This window comes from Triturus cristatus, chromosome 7, assembly GCF_964204655.1.
Source record: "Triturus cristatus chromosome 7, aTriCri1.1, whole genome shotgun sequence".
Taxonomy (NCBI): Eukaryota; Metazoa; Chordata; class Amphibia; order Caudata; family Salamandridae; genus Triturus; species Triturus cristatus.
Window position 1 is genome coordinate 447,035,680 of NC_140590.1, and position 16,747 is coordinate 447,052,426.

The 16,747-nt window shown below is 42.4% G+C and overlaps 1 protein-coding gene across 3 annotated transcripts in view; it reads right to left on the reverse strand.

Annotated features, from left to right (window-relative positions):
* Positions 1-1,013: 1,013 nt before the first annotated feature.
* Positions 1,014-16,747, reverse strand: part of SHISA6 (shisa family member 6) — a 1,379,883-nt gene continuing 1,364,149 nt past the window's right edge. For all 3 annotated transcript variants that reach the window (XM_085616777.1, XM_085616776.1, XM_085616778.1), the window contains one exon: positions 1,014-5,787. In XM_085616777.1, the coding sequence (XP_085472903.1) occupies positions 5,216-5,787 (572 nt within the window). In that variant the 3' untranslated portion in view covers positions 1,014-5,215. The remainder of the gene's footprint in view (positions 5,788-16,747) is intronic.

A 16,747-nucleotide genomic window follows, 5' to 3' on the forward strand; every position in this document is an offset into this window, starting at 1 on the left:
TTGAACACACATTGAGAGCCATATTGTTTGGCTGCTCAGATAGACTATGCTTGAAGTGGCGCTGCCTTGGAATACGATGGCTCTTGGCCTTCATTATAAGTGGCCTGGTGATCGGTTGGTAGAGCTCTCAATCTAGAATGAAAAGTGCCGCAGGGATTGGTCATTCTTGGTTGCGAGATCTCCTTCAGATTAGAGGTTTCCGACCAACAAATTAAAACTAATTTCAGAACCTGTAGTTCCAGAAGGATTACCTTATCACTTGTCACTGTTCTCCTTTGACAATCCACTAGTTTTATCTGGTGAATAGGAAACAAACTTATCGCGGGGGTGGGGGGCGCTACAGATGGAAAAGTCGGAATCGCGAGTCGGCTCATAACTCCTGTGACCTCATGAATCAGTATGCCATCCCAACCCTAAATGCAAAAAAGAATGGGTCTTTCCCAATGATTACTTGCAAGTTAATGCATGGCCCTAGGGGTCACTGAAAATTAATGATAAAGGCAGAGTGTATAATATTCAAATAATACCGGGAAATGCCTTCTTTCTAGAGTGCACTCCATAGGCAGTGGAATGTTTACACTCTGCTAAAAGTTTACTGATGAATGCCAGAATATAGTCCACTAGCTTTTTAAGAGATTTCATTGAGAAAAAAGGGGTAGACAAAACAGTTACAATGAAATATTATTTGCCCTGTTGACTAGTGACAGTTTCGATATTTTGGACCAGGTGTTGCTGGTTAAACATTGTCTTTTCTTCAAAAGTTGAAAGGTTTTTGAATCTAGACTGACTGCACTAATTCCACCTTTAAATGTTAGGTTAACGTTAAATCACTGCAGACTAGAGGTGACAGATTAAAACTAATTCAAACAAGCATAACGCAGAAAGGCGAAATCTAAAGTTTATAATGTACAGAGATGACCCAGGGTACAACGACACACTGGCATATGTGATTAGGAAATATGCCTCTGTTTGGAGCAGAAAACCCGTAGACATTTAACAAATGGAACAAAGGAGGCAGTTTTGAGCAGCACAGTGGTATAATTCACACACATCTGAAATAAATAAATTACTGTTATACATTAGTTATTTCATCGATATTTAAGAACAATTACTTGGACATATACTTATGTACATTTAATTAAATTGGTTGAACTGCACGATAAATTTGAAAACATTATGACTGTATTTAAGTACCTAGGAAGCCTCGGCACAAAACATATGTGATTCAGTAGTGTCCTAGGCTTTCTCCGTGAAGGTTATTCACACAGACAACACACATTCTGCATCACAGTGCAAGTGTTATACCTTGGAAAGTGTGTATGAAAAGAGGCGAAGGGAGCAGTTGGGTTGGGAATCAGATTTCATTGGCAGGGCAAACCTTCTGAGTACCTCCTGCAACAAACCTGCTTGGGGGTTTTCCTGTATGTATGTCTGTCAATGACAGATAAAGCAGTAGAGGCCCACAGTTTGCAGCTACACACACCAAGATGCAGTACTAGCCCAAACCACCAAAGGTCATTATTTGGCTTCCTCCAAACCACCGAGCGTGTTGGGATACTAAACTGAAGACGGCTCTGTTTGTTTGGTCATTGTTGGCAAATGGTATGGTACACGCAACAGGAACATTTGTAATTTATGGAATTCATTGTACGAAAATGGGCGTTTTGAGGTAAGTACTTTTTCCCCTATTCTCTTACTTTTAATAAATTTTCTTTTGATTCCCATTTAACTTTTGCATCTGTTTTTTTATTGTGTACCACTGTGAATCTAAAGCAGCTTTGCATGCACTCAATTTCGAAAATATGTCTTGTGCTCTGCCTGTATCGTTTGGAATTATAAATGTAGTGGTACAGAAGGTTTGTTCAAGGAGATGGGACAAGAATGATTGACCCAGCCAATGCTCTGAAGCCTTGCTGTAGGATCTGGTGCTCCAAGCATAACTGAGGATAAATGGAAACCCAGGTGAAATTGTCTTTATGCAGCTGTAATCTCCTAATTTCTGGAATTCCACTTTAGGCATGTTACACGACATTACGCCATGTCCAATAATTGAGATTTTGTTTGGGTAAAACTCTAATTGTAGGAGTACAGGAACAATGTAAACGCACATAACTCGCGCCAAATGAGCGCTCTCAAGGAAAGTGGACCCAAGGATCAAGTTAGAGCTGAAAATAACTCAATATACTGGACTGGCATTTTGCATAATAACGCTTAATTTTACATACATTTTGGGGGCATTTTACATAACTTCTACAAAGAAAATTACCCAAATTCCAGCCAAGCCTAAATAAATACACCTATACCTATAGCTCTTTCATCTGACACGATTAGCAGGTTGTTTTGCTAGCAAGCGTAATTGTGGTTGTATGGGCCATATTGGAAAAAAACTTTGAGTGCAGTTGGTTATAAATGTCCAAAATGTATCTTTAGGTTGAAGAGAGGAAATCTGATAATCCAGAATGTGATAACATAATTTCAAGTTCTGTCAAGCTCAGCAACCACTAATAAAGTCTCAGGAGGAGAAGAAAGTTGAAACCGTGTCAGTTGGAGTAGACAGAGCACATGCTAAGGACCGCCAGTCTCCCGCCCAATTATATTCCAGATGGGAGAAACCCCAACGTTTCAATGTCCCCACCTGCTTCCCCCATTAGTAAGTTCCAACCTATCAGACCCATTGCCAGGTATCTGAAAAATTGAGAATTACTAGCAGGGGAAATAGGTTGGGAGACCACTGCTAACTTACCAAGCCATTCTCCTTTCTTTATTCTCAAGCAGGGAAAGGATAATAGGATCCTAAGAGGAAAAGGTGGAGACTACTGGCATATCATTCTTTACCAACCTGAGCCCAGAAAATCCCATCACATTGGTTAAAGAGACACGAAACACCCATTTCAGTCATGCTATTAACATTTACCAATGACTTTCTTTCGTTGAAATCACAACCTGCTATTCTGCTTTACATTACAATGAAAGAAACACTGTATGCAAGCTCCAGCAAAATCTGCCTTCAGGTTAATTCTGTTTCTCTTTACCTCACCTTACTGTCTGATAGTAAATGTGCTCACCTTACTGACTGATAGTAAATGTGCTCACCTTACTAACTGATAGTAAATGTGATCCGTGGTAGCACTATCTTGTTATTTGTGCATTGTAAATGCTGGTTTTGTCATCTGTTATTGGATGATTGCCTGTATGAAACCTGTAATGGAATAAGGAACATGATATGTTTGAATGGCGGCTCAGACTTCTCGTACTAGGTAGTGGTAAAAGCAGAAACCTGGTCAAAGGGACCAGACTTGCATCTCTAGGCTGCCATTACTAGCTACAAACCTTAACCTCAACAGGTACTCTCTAAGTCTGCTTCATGAACACACCCAATGTGGCAAAAATCTTTTTCTGGCAAAATATTTCAGACATGTTTAATGATGCACATCGCTTTTTTGACACCATGGCCCTTATCAAGAAAATTTGCTCCAGGACAAAAGAAAAGTAAAAATGTGCTTTGTAGTGGGTGTAAATTTGGCACTTGATAAGAGAACATATGGCTCCACTGTAACACCGAATAGTACACATTGCAAGTCAGTCTATTTATACTTCATGGCGAGAGCTCATTTGCATAGGGCAGAGCCCCATGAAAGTGAATCCCACCCCTTCCTGCCAGACCCATACAAATGAGCCCCTCCTCCTGCTGCCAGACCCATGCAAACGAGCTCTGCCACTAGGCTGCCAGATTGGTGAATGCGCTCTATCCCATAGCGTCAAGGACATTGAGTTGCACACTCAGTTGGAATTGGGGGGGAACACATAAGAGGTAGTCTAACACCTTAGCACTCTCTGGGCGCCATGAAAAGTTGCGCAAACAGCTCTGTTTAACTTCAACAAATGCCCACATGTGGTGGGAAATAGTCTTAAAGCAGAGACCATGTCATTTTACTTTACACCAGACTGACAGAAATGGACGCTTGTTATGTAATCCAGTGCTCCGTGTGGTTTGGGACTAATCACGGCTGCGCTTCTGGTGCAGGAGAAGAACCATACCAAGGGAAATTTGTATATTTGTAATCTCTCCTTGGGTTCCTGCAGTGGAAGATTTAACTGGACAGTCTTTCCAGTGGTGCTCTTAAAGACAGTATACGTAATGCAAAGTTACTCGTCATCAGCTGGTATCATGGGTATTTGCCTCCATTCCCCATTACTACATTAATGCATCTAACAATAAGACGATGCAATGAAGAGATAACCCTCATGTGAAAAGATAACAATGCGGTGTGAGCTTGTTTAGTGCATTTTTCAGACTGTTAAAAAAGTGGGTTCTAATGCCTTTCTAAATTTTATGGACAGGGTTAAAATAAATGAGCCTTGTTCTTTCTTGTGTAGTCTATGTACAAGCTAAGACCCCATAAAAGGCGCTATACAAAGGGCAGGCCAAGCATGTCAGTAGTATTGTGCTTATTGGTACACAAACCCACTACTTCCTACAGTTAGAGAGCAGGCGATTTGTAGGCACTATATGACCCCTCTACAGTTAAAGTTCACAAGAATTAGGCTATTGACACCAATGAAGCATGGTACATAGTCACTGCTCCTTTCAATCTCCGTTCCACCCACAATCCTGGAGAATAAAGGTACCAGAAACAGTTAATCGGAAAACTGCTCAATGGAAAAAAAAATACTGATACAAGACATGTCATCCGAACTTTCCAATAAAAAGTCAAAAATCAGGGGAAAATAGCCAGCAACCACTCCATCACACGCAAGGTAGAGCGCTCCGGAAGAGCTAGCGTACCAGGGAGAAAATGCTCTTTCATTCATTATCGGCATTTGGCTCTTCACACCTGCTAGTTTAATCCTTCCACTGATTAGCTGGTTGTGATAGCCCCTGAAGGAGAGTGGACTAGATTCATCAATATTAGTGTGTTAGTGCAGCACAGCCCTTTTTGCATGCCATCAAAGTATATGGCTTTCTTGCAGAGTCACCCAAACACGCCAACAATTCCCTCAATTCCCAACCTCCTTTCGATCCTGCTCTTCTCAGTCTAATAGCATGTGGGCAATGTTTCTAAAAGAAAAAGAACCAGAATGCAGATGTGTGACTGTTAAAAAGTTTCACTCAGACATTGAAGAAGAGGTTATCTCGGCCAGTAAGGCCGCTGTAGTGTGAATGTCTGGCACTGCTCCAGTCTTTCCCATCGACCTACAGTCGCACAGTGTTGGATCAAACAGTCACTTCTGTTTTGCTTGCTGTGCGGTACTGGTGGTGGTGTCCAGGAATATAATGCAGTTGTTCCACTGTGTTGTGCCTCCGAGAAGCAAATGCTTGACGTTTGGCAGCAGTTTGATTCACACCGAGGGTATTATATAAATTATTCGAGGCACTGGGATGCGAGTGCATCTTTGTCATCCTGTAGCGATCCAAGACAGGAGTCGAAACAAACACATCCGTTTGCGACAGGGCGCGGGACATGGACTTCTCCTGGAAATCGGACCTCTTCAGAGTCATAACCTTCTCAGGAGACAGCAGGGGATCCTGGGAATGGAGCCGCTCTGCAGACAGAAGCTGCTCATCGGACAGGATACGGTCATAGGACATGCAAAATTCTTCCGGCCTGGACCTCTCGGGAGAGAGGACTCGGTCCTGGGACATGGCTCGCACCGGCCTCCTGGGCCGCTCTCTGTGGTGAGATTGTTCCTGCGACATTTTGATGACGTTGAGAGGCAGCGTCCCCCTTGCAGCTAAATCCGGAAGGTGTCGTCTCCTCATGTAATACTCGTCTGCTTCTTTATCAGCTGTTTCAAGAATGGAAACAAAATATATTATATTCTTCGAATTGTTGCATCATGAAATACGTTGATTTATCCGAAAAACATCTAATCAATAAACATTTCTTCTTGTGCTAGGAAATATCTGAAAGGGTTCGATGCATGACCTTTCAATAAACCCACTAATACGATCGAAGAGCTATTTTTATACCATGCTGTTTTCTGAAGAAAAACATTAACATTAAAGAAATGCGCATGCAATGCTCCCTTGTATGTTACCACATCTGATGAAGTTATTTATCAAGAGGAAAAGTTTACAGACAGTGCACATTTACTCGGAGCAATGAATCCTGGAATGCAGTTTTGCATATTCAAGATTAAACTATTCCATACATTATGGAATTCATACATTTCTTAATACCGATTTTCATTATGACTCACTTTAAGTTGTATTGTATTGTAATTGCATTTATATAGCACTTACTAGCCCTGACGGGGTGTTGAAGCGCTTTTTGGGCGAGTAGCACGCTACTCTGGTACCCATAAAGGATTAGTTTAGTGAAATATGAAATACATTTTAGCAGTGGATATGTCAAGTCAAGGAGCAGATCTTATCAGAAGCAAATCAATGGACAGTTGTTTTGCTGGAGGATGGTGTTAAACTTAACAGTTTTTCAGATATATCTGCAGAAGCTGCTTGCCTTAGAAGAGTATTTAAAGACATGGGGGCATATCAGCAAGGCGAGGCGATAAATATCGCTAAGCGCACTTAGCGCTAGGATAATTATCGTCGGTTATCGCGGGATTCTATCGCGGAGATAGCGTGCTATCAGCAACGCTTATCTCCAAAGCGATAGAAATCCATGCGTTAGCTAGGAAACAGCGTTAGCTAGGAAACAGCGCGATTATCGCTGGAAATCCAGCGATAATCGCACTGCGACCGGCGATACCTTGCTGATAGGGCAAGCTGGATTTAGCCATATAATCCACCTCCCATTGGATTACATGGCTAAATCAGAAGAAAAGCAGGCGTAAGGAAAGTAGCGATAACCACGGTTAGCGCTACTTTTCTTATCGCTCTGCTTACTAGCGTGAAGCTTGATAATTGGAGAAATGTCTGTTAGCGACATTTCTCCAGTTATTTTGGGGAGGAAAGCCCACTTTGCATCTCATTAGAGATGCGAAGCTGGGTGTTCCGGAAACAGGCGCTAAGGCATGGATTCACGCGTTAGCGTGTCCATGCTGATAGGGCGATAGAATTATCACCGCTTTTCGTCCGAAAACGGACGCTAAAGCGGCGATAATTCTATCGCTTCGCCTTGCTGATATGCCCCTCGATTGGTTTGTTAAAGTGGCTGGGGCACAAGCTGCTTTTTTATCAGCTAGCCAAGTTAAAAGTCCTCTTCAAAGGTTGATTCTGGATATTCTCTGACGGTAGTGAGGCAAATGATTTGCTGAATCAGCTACAGAATGGAGGAGACCTCAACGGCCTTTGATATGTTCTGTGGGCATATTCTGATCTAACTTGTTTTGTTGACATTTTTTTTTTGAACCGTTGGCTAATGTTTTTTTTTACAAAATGACGATTCAATTTCACCTCCAGTTTTAGGTATGTCAGAACTTTCTTTTATATTTGGGTGCAGATGGAGCTAATAGCCTAAGAACACCTGACAGGTTCAATGATTTTACATTAATTGAGAGCAATAAGATAAACCACAGCAAATCAGAAATTTTTATGTTTAATGCTTTTGTCGAGGATCTTCCTATTGCACTTAGAGAAGGGAAATAGCCTTTGCAATACAGCTGTTACCACACAATACCTTTAAGGCACATCCATTACAACGCATATGCCTTTACCACGCAAAAGTTTACCACACATATGCTTTTACCGCGCATGCCTTTACAATGAAAATTTAAGTATTTTGCAGGGAAGTGTATATATATTAGGGCAAGGGCGTTTTTAGGGTTTAGGGGTGGGTGAGGGTACTGGCTGGCTAGGGTATTTTTAGGGTTTAGGGTAAGTGAGGGCATTTGGGTGGCAAGGGTATTGTTTGGGTTTAGGGTGAGTAGGGGTATTTGGATGGCAAGGGTGTTGTTAGAGTTTAAGGTGGGTTAGGGTATTTGGGTGGCAAGAGTGTTTTAGGGGTTTAGGATGGTTAAGGATAATTGGATGGCAAGGGTATTTTTAGGGATTAGGGTGGGTAATGATGTTAAGGTTGTAAAGGTACAGGGTTCAGGGTTCAGGGTGGGTAAGGGTATTTGATTGGCAAGGGTATCTTTAGGGTTTAGGGTGGGTAATGGTGTTAGGGTGGCAAGGTTATTTTTTAGGGTTTAGAGTGGGTGAGGGTTTTTGAGTGGCAAGGGTATTTTTAAGGTTTAGGGTGGGTGAGGGTATTTGGGTGGCAAGGATATTTTATGGTTTAGGGAGGATGAGGATATTTGGATGGCAAGGGTATTTTTGTGGGTTAGGGTGGTTAGAGGTATTTAGGTGGCAAGGTTTTTTTTACGGTTTAGGATGGGTGGGGGTATTCGGGTGGCTTGGGCATTTTAGGGTGTTAAGATATTTGGGTTTAAAGGGTATTTTTTAGGTTCAGGGGGTGGGTAGGTGTATTTGGGTGCCAAGGATATTTTTAGGGTGGGTATATATATTTCGGTGGCTAGAGTATTTTTAGAGTTTAGGGTGGGTGGGTAGGGGTTAGGGTCGATAAGGTAATATATACATGTGTACAAATAGATATATATATAGATTTATACTAATCTGCGAAACACCTACATTTTCGTTGTAAAGATGTGTGTTAAAGGTATATGCGTGGTAAAATTTAGCAGGGTAAATTCATATGCATTTTAATGGATGCGTGGTAATGATATGCATGGTTCCATCATACATCCCTTAGAGAGCAGTGGAGGACTGCTCGATTTATTAGGTATCTTGGGGTCTTTGTCACCTCCAACATTCTTGAACTGTATGAGATACATTATCATGCAACCCTGTGCAAAGTTAAAATAATTTTGGAGTCTTGTAGGTTTTTGCCGAGTTACTATAATGAAAATTGCGAATGAAACTCTTTTTTTTTTTTTATGTACCTATTCACTTGGTGAAAAATTCTTTATGAAAGTGAATGATCTAACAATTAGATTTATATGGAAACAACAGAGCCCACACATCAATCTGTCAGCTATCCAATTAGCTAAGGACTAAGGTGGGATGGCTTTACCAGATTTTGATCAATATTACCAGGCAGCCTTTGTTGATTATCATGCATTACAATTTGCCGATCTAATCTCACCAAATACATTTTTTTAAGGTTGATGGTGAAGGAGCTAGGGTTGCAGTCCTCGTTTTTTTCAAATCATGGAAATGCTGCAAGAAAACTAGGCATAAATTGTTAAAAGCAATAATTTTGCACAAAAATATTTAGAGCTGAAATAAAAAACAAAATTGATGACCATCTTTTTTCTTCCACAGAATTTGTGACAGTTTGGGTTTGCTGATCCCTCAATCCACAACTGCACTTTGGAATAGATTGGGGTTTGCTATTCTATCTGATTTTAATACTAACGGTAGATGGAAGACCTGGCCATTAGTATTTGAGAATCCATTCCTATGGTTGAGTTTTGCAGAAATTTCCACCATTTGCGGAATGTTAATCCTGATTTTGATCTATTTATTGTGAACTTTTTGAAATAATTTTACAACTATATCGTGAATGGAGTTGGTATAAAGTGTTCCATCTACAACTTCAGCACCAACGCATCTTCAAAAAGTTGCATCAGTTAATGGATGCATTAATTCTTTAAAAAGTGGGTGGACATTTTAATTGTCCTTCCCTGCATTTGTTTTGGAAGCAGATATTAAATTTTGTATCTCAATGAATATCTGAAAAGGCTTATTAATAGCACTTTTTTGGGGTATTGGGTAATAACAAAGCTTTCACACGATCTGAATAGAAGGCCATCTTTATGGCAACTTCGATTGCTAAATCACTCATTTTACAGTGCTGGAAAACTTCTAGATGCCCATCTTTTGGTCAATGGCAAATCAAAATGAATAGGATATGGCATTTAGAATATATGTATGCCGAAAGGAACAACCAAACCGAAAATATTGAGCAGCTGTGGTGCAGCCGCGGTCGGTAGTAGGAGTAACTGCAGGGCGGTGACGTGGGGAGGAGGAGGGGCAGGGTGGGGGGTAGTAAACTAAGGATTACGGAGGTTTACAGGTAAGTTAACATATAAATTAATAAAACGAATTTCGTTGCGTGCACTGCATCCCCAAATAAGATGCAGTTCACGCAACAAAATTTGTTTTATTAATTTATATGTTAACTTACCTGTAAACCTCCGTAATCCATAGTTTACTACCCCCCACCCTGCCCCTCCTCCTCCCCACGTCACTTTCCCTGCAGTTACTCCTACTACCGACCGCGGCTGCTGTGGTGTTATGTCCTGCTTTGTATTTGGAAGAAAAATGATATATGAGAGAAATGGGAAATGAATTTGTTGGCATTGTGATCCTATTTTAGTTGTGTTGAGATGTTTTTGTATTGCTCTTTGCCCTTTATAAGCATTCTGTATATTGCAGCATGACTGATTGCTATATGCACTTTAAGTGAATATATTTTGATTATGTGATCTAAACTTTTCCTGCTTATCCGAGCAGGTTAGAATTGTCCCCTTAACATATTTGTATTTTCCTTGCTGAATGCTGTTTTTTTGTTTGAAATGCTAGATATATTACACTTGTTCACTTCGCACTTTAAATCTTTATGACCAGTAGACTACAAATCTTACTGGGAGGTATGCGCTTTAATTTTAAGATTTGTTCTGTACTATATTATTATTGCTATTTGTGAACTATCGAGGATGCCACTTTGCACTTTAAAAATATTTCTATGTTTATTTATATGATATAGATACAGTTCTACAATTGGTGCGGGGCAAGATTTTCAAAAGACAAGATGATAGTATTTATGATTGCTTTCTTTTGATAACTTAAAAATATATATATTATGTGGTTTGTACCACTCCTTGTGATAAATTTGTTATTATATTGTTAATTTACCACTTACAAATAAAAAGCATCAAGGGCATCAAGGGTTGTATCTATGTGTCTTATTACTGATATTTATATGCTCCCGTAAGCCTTTTAAGTAATCTAATATCTTTAATGTTACTGTAGATTTTATTAACTACTCTGTAGTATTTCATTCAATGTAAACTAATAACCTATTGTGAGGGTATCATAACAAAAAATAAATGTGATTTCCTTCTATTTATTTGGTGATATGACACCATTGTGCAAAACACCTCTCAGAGTGAATATGAAGGTCATTCTCAAGTATTCCATTCACTAGAAATAATCATGTTTCTTTGTACTTTGTACTTGGGAAGGACAATTCTCAAGTAAAATTTATTTCTAAGGAGTGTATTAAACTGTGTTAGAAATTGGGCTATTAATTTGGGAGGGGTTCCCTATACCTATCTAATACACACAATCTGGTTAGGTCAAAACTCAGTTCTGAGAGAATGTCTGCTCTACACCAGGTAGCATTGGCACAAACAGCAGGTAATCCCCAGAAAAGCATATGTTACGTTTAAGCAGTTGCAACAATTTTAAGTAAAGATTCCAACAGAAATAAATAAATATTTATGCATTTAAATATATATTAAGAACTAAACGAAACCATGAATATTTAAACCAGTTTACAGGAACCAGAGATATTAATTTTTACAGTTTAAAGTTTTAAGGCAATCACACTTCGAATAATGAAAGAACCATTGAACAAAACTATTCACAGTTCAGTGGGACACAGGTGCGATTTTTAGACTGATTGCAATGTAGCAGAGATTGGATTTATGAGGTGGATTGACCCAGTCACAATTTCTTGCACCAAGACAAACCTCGTCTTCCTGCCTGCCTAGGTAAGTCTCTTCACCTATTCCCAGCCTAATGGGGTTGAAAAAATACCTAAGTTTCACTTTTATCCAACTACTGAGAAAACTGCTTCTGTTCAGTCCTGCAGACCCTAGTTTCTTTCTAAGGCCAAAATTGTATGCACCAGATCTCTATGAAGCCGGGATGCCAGTCCTCATTCGTCAGCTGGGCCCTCCTGGAGTCATTCTGCTTTTTTGTGTCTCAGAAGCAGACAAACAGGAGTCCAATTACTTGATACCTAGAGAGCAGTACCAGTATAGTCTTTGAAGATGCGACGTATCCTCTTCCAAACTTCTTTCCTCCGTGGTTCAGTTAAAATTAATTCAGCATTTTTTCCAAAGAAAATCTATTGCTCTAGTGATCAAAAGAGGTAAAAGAGTTCTGATTGAAAAGAAGCAACTGACAATTTTTGCTGCAGTGGTTAGAATGTGATGTGAGGCCCTGGAGAGAATCTTATAATCTGAATGAGAAAGTGAAGAGCAGGTGCTCAAATAGACATTGTGGCTATGGTCTACTGCTTATGACCAAATGATTGGGCAGCTGAGATGGTTAGAATGCAGAATGGTGCAGATCTCAACATGAAAAGAAATTATTTTTGGTAAGTCACCCCCATATTTCAATGAATTGTATTACTGTTTAGACTCTGCACACTGGGGCACTGCCGTCCTTCTATAAGGCCTTTCTTTATGGTGCAGATATGCAACCATGGCATGAAATGTTAAATATCTTTTGCTGACTGTAGCACTTTTTGTGCCATACTCTAGTGTGACCAAGGAAAACATGGCTTTGTGTCAACCATTGTAGCATGATTGCTGCAGTTTAAAACCTGCAGTGTGGCCAATTAAATGAACTTTTTAACAGGTAAAAACTTTATCTTTAAATATTAGTAAGTCACCCCTACATAGGCCTTGTAGCCAAAGAAGTTTAGTGCATGGTATATAAAAGCGAACATTCAGAAAATTAATGCTACCATGTCTCTACAGAGACATGCCCCTAAAAGCTATTTTCATTGTGGCAGGCCTAGCAGGCATCTGTAGAAAATATGAGTATAGATTAAAATGCTAATACTGTAACTCAGGAATGATACCAGCTAAACAATAATAAAACCATTCTTTTTAATAGTATTAACAATATATTTCAATGGTTAAGTTCAATTTCTGATAAATACTAAGGAAATGTAACTTTTAGAAAGTTACCTTTTTCCTGCCTGAAGTTCCCGGAGGCTAATTTGCATTAACTCTCCATGTTCTCTCAGCCTGTGCTCAGCCCAGGAAGAAGTGTGAAAGAGGTTTGTAATGATTCCTTGGAGTAAACAATAGGCTGATTTGAAATGGCAGAGATGATTCTTCCGAACTCTATAGAATATGTAGGGTGGGGACTGTGAGCATCCATTGACAACACAGCGTCAAATCCTGATTTAAAGGTCTGTTTAGCCATACGCAATACCTGGTGTGTGCTTGAAAGGGAGAGAACAGGATGCCAAGACAATTATTGTGTATCCCCAGTCTGGCTGCTGATGGTTCTCGCTTTTGTCCTAACTGACATCTATCTTTGGGTTGTTGTGGGTACAGTGTCTGCTTAAAAACTGCATTTTAGCGTTAGATGTGAGAGAACACTGGTGATTTCCTCTGGCACTACACACACACACACAGCCCTCCTGAGTAAATTTTGTGTGGCTGGAGAGTCTTGGCATGTTGAAAAATCCCTGGCACATGGCATTTTGGGACTGTAAATGCATTAGGGCAAACAGGAATTACTGAAAAAAGTTGGCAGAAATGCCCCAGAAATGTACCCAAATAGTTAGTGTGAGAAGTTGGCCTGATATGTAGTGCTCACTATTCTAGTAGCGTGGACAAGAGCAGTCTTCAGGCTAAACTCTGGAGGGCGTGTTAAGCCAGCTGTTTACCATCACATATACCCCTTGAACACCAAGTGAAAGGACACCACACAAGTTGTTATGAAAATAAAGGATATTTATTTATAACAAGACTACCCTGGCTCTTTATGAGTCAGGGAGCTAAGCACAATACAAAACTCTTAGGAAAATACTTCTAGTTGCACAATTTACACAAATGCCCGAAGGGCACGAAACCATTTACACTGCAAGTGGAATGGGAGAGGTTAGAAAGTTTAAAGTTACTGATTCCGGAGGAATCCGATCAGTGGGACTAAACGAAAAAGGAACTGGACACTTGTAGAGTGAACCTACGATGGAGCACCGAGATGCTCGAGTTACCTAGCCCAGAGGCTGCGGCTGCGTGGGGTTCAGCAAGATGTCGGGAGTCCTCGTTGTAGTCTCAGGAGCCTGAAAGAAGAAGTTGCTGGCAGGCGACCAGTGTTGATGTTCAGCGAGATCCAAGCCTCGATCGGTGATGAAGAAAACCTGAAAGCAGAGGGGACTCAGTTCTCAATCGCGAACCAGCGATCGTGTGGGTACCAGGAAGGTACCGGCTGAAGTCACCTCGACCAGGTGAGTGGATGACGTCGGACTCGGCTGTTCCTCGGACCAGGAGGTGCGGCGGCGACCAGGATGGAGGGCGAGCTGTCCCACGAAGGTGTCTGCTGTCGATGATGCTGGGCCCAGGAATGGGGCAGCAGGTCTTGGCAGTGGCAAACCCACGCGGTGGAGTCAAGATGGCGTCGGGAGTGGACCAGGAGGGTCCGAGGTACTCCTCTGTTGAAGGGGAGAAAGAGCCAGTCTGGAGCAACCAAACCAGTGATGAAAGTCTGTCGTGGTGCGTCGTGAAGAGGGCCACAAGCCGGTCGGCGAGTGGTCGGACAACGCGGTGAGCAACAAGGAGCAGAAGGGCCCCCACGCAGATCTCGTGGATGCTGGGGAGGCAGACTTCGGTGCAGGAGCCGCTCAGGGTTAGGGCTTCTCAAACCCTAGGTGCACTCACTCGAGGGTCCCTCGGTGGGCGTGCTAGATAAGCGTCGTGCAGGTTCTGAAGATGGCCGGTCCCGCAGGTCTCGTCACACCTACGAATCTCAGCTGGGCTGACGATGTAGGTAGAGGTCAGAGATGGCAGGGAACCCGGGTCTCGTCGAGCTGGGCAGTCTTGATCCGTGGGAGAGACGTACAGCAAACCGCAAGCGCTTAGGTGGTGCCTGCTGGTGCAGGGTGGCTACTCCTTAGCCACAAGGGAGAGTCTTCAGAAATAGTCAAGAGTTCCTTTCGTGGAAAGTAGTTCAAGATTCAGAATTATCCAATTTGGGAAGGGGACCCGCTCCCACCTTTATTCTAGGAAAAAGGGGCTGGCCCGTGACTAGGTCCTACCTATGGGTGGGACCAGGAGGGGGGTGGTTACACCCTTATCCTTTGTCCGGCTTCGCCCCAGCTCAGGGGCTGGTGTGCCCCCGAAACTGGTTTGAGCCGGGCTACGCACAGTGAGCACCGGGGTGCCACTTGCAATCACCTTCCTTTCAGCCCTGCCTACCTGGGATACACAAACCCTGTCTGGGATGGTGCTAACACCGCCCTCGACAGGAAACCCTTTGTCCAAGCTCCCCTCGCTGGAAGGTCTCCCAGCAGCAGGAGGTCAGACTTGTGTCTGGTGGCAGCATCCATTTTGTGATGCTGAGGCTTGAGTCAACTTTAACCGGGGTTCAAGGTTACTTCCATGTCGTGTCCCTCTAGAAGGGTGGAATGCTAACCCCGTCGCCAGAACTGGCGAGGGGTTCGTATTCCAATTCGTATGACACCTTACTCGACATGTTTGGGTGATGCGATGCCAAAGTTAGCAAATAACCGCGAGGATTATAATGCACTTTAAGGTAGTTGGCCCGCGTCACCATGGAACGGCTATTAGGATTTGGTTCCGCAAGCCGTCGACGGGCTCAGCTCGCGCCAGAGCACCATCTCACATGATTCCCAGCACTCTGCCTTCAGGATTGATAAGGCCTGCAATAGGAGTGACTGACAGGAATCCATGCGTCCATTTTAGGGTTAGGTATAGGAATACTACACCTACATCAACGGGTGATTACACCACCTTGCCCCAGCTGTCGTGCAGCCAGTTGTGTCAGATTTGGGCGGCCATCCAGGGGTGGCATAATACATTCTGCAGCCCCTGGTAGGCCCTGGGTACACCGATGCCCTGGATACCTGTGGTATGCTGATACAGGGACTGATAAGGCGGCCCAGTTCCAATTAGTGGATGCACCTAATGTACATGTGTGTTAATTTCGAGAGAGAACAGCTAGGCTGTGGGTCTGATTGGCAGGCCCACAGCAGGGGAAAGTCGTAAACCAATGAAGCAAAAGCAAAAAATCTGGGTGATCATAGGATTGCAGACCCTACTCTCCTACATGACCCCCCCCCCAAACTTTGGGACTATAAGCTAACCTTGACCAGGTGAGTCTTCTTGCTCTAAGTGGAAATACCTGGAGAGCCCATCTGCATTGCCATGATCAGTGCCAGCTCTATGCTCCACTGTGAAGTCCATCCCCTGTAGGGAAATGGACCACCTAAGTAGTTTGGGGTTTTCACCCTTCATTTGATTTAGCCACAAGAGGGGCTTATGGTCGGTCTGAATCTTGAAGTGAGTGCCGAACAAGTATGGCCTCAACTTCTTCAGGGCCCAAACCACAGCAAAGGCCTCCCTCTCAATAGCTGACCAATTCTTCTCTCTGGGGGTCAGCCTCCTGCTAATAAAAGCTATGGGCTGGTCATGACCATCAAAATTCAGCTGAGATAGAACAGCTCCCACACCCAACTCCGAAGCGTCTGTTTGGACAATGAATGTTTTGGAGTAGTCTGGACTCTTTAGGATAGGTGCTGTGCACATGGCCTGCTTTAGGTCATCGAATGCCTTTTGACAGCTCGCTGTCCACTGAACTTTTTTTTGCATCTTTTTACTTGTCAGATCGTTTAGCGGGGTCACAATGGATCCATAATTTCTGACAAATTTCCGGTAATAACCAGTCAGGCCCAAGAAAGCTCGAACCTGAGTCTGGGTGGTTGGAGGAGCCCAGTCCTGGATGGCCTGTATTTTGCTCTAGAATGGCTGAACCTGGCCTCCACCTACAAGGTGGCCCAGGTATACAACCTGT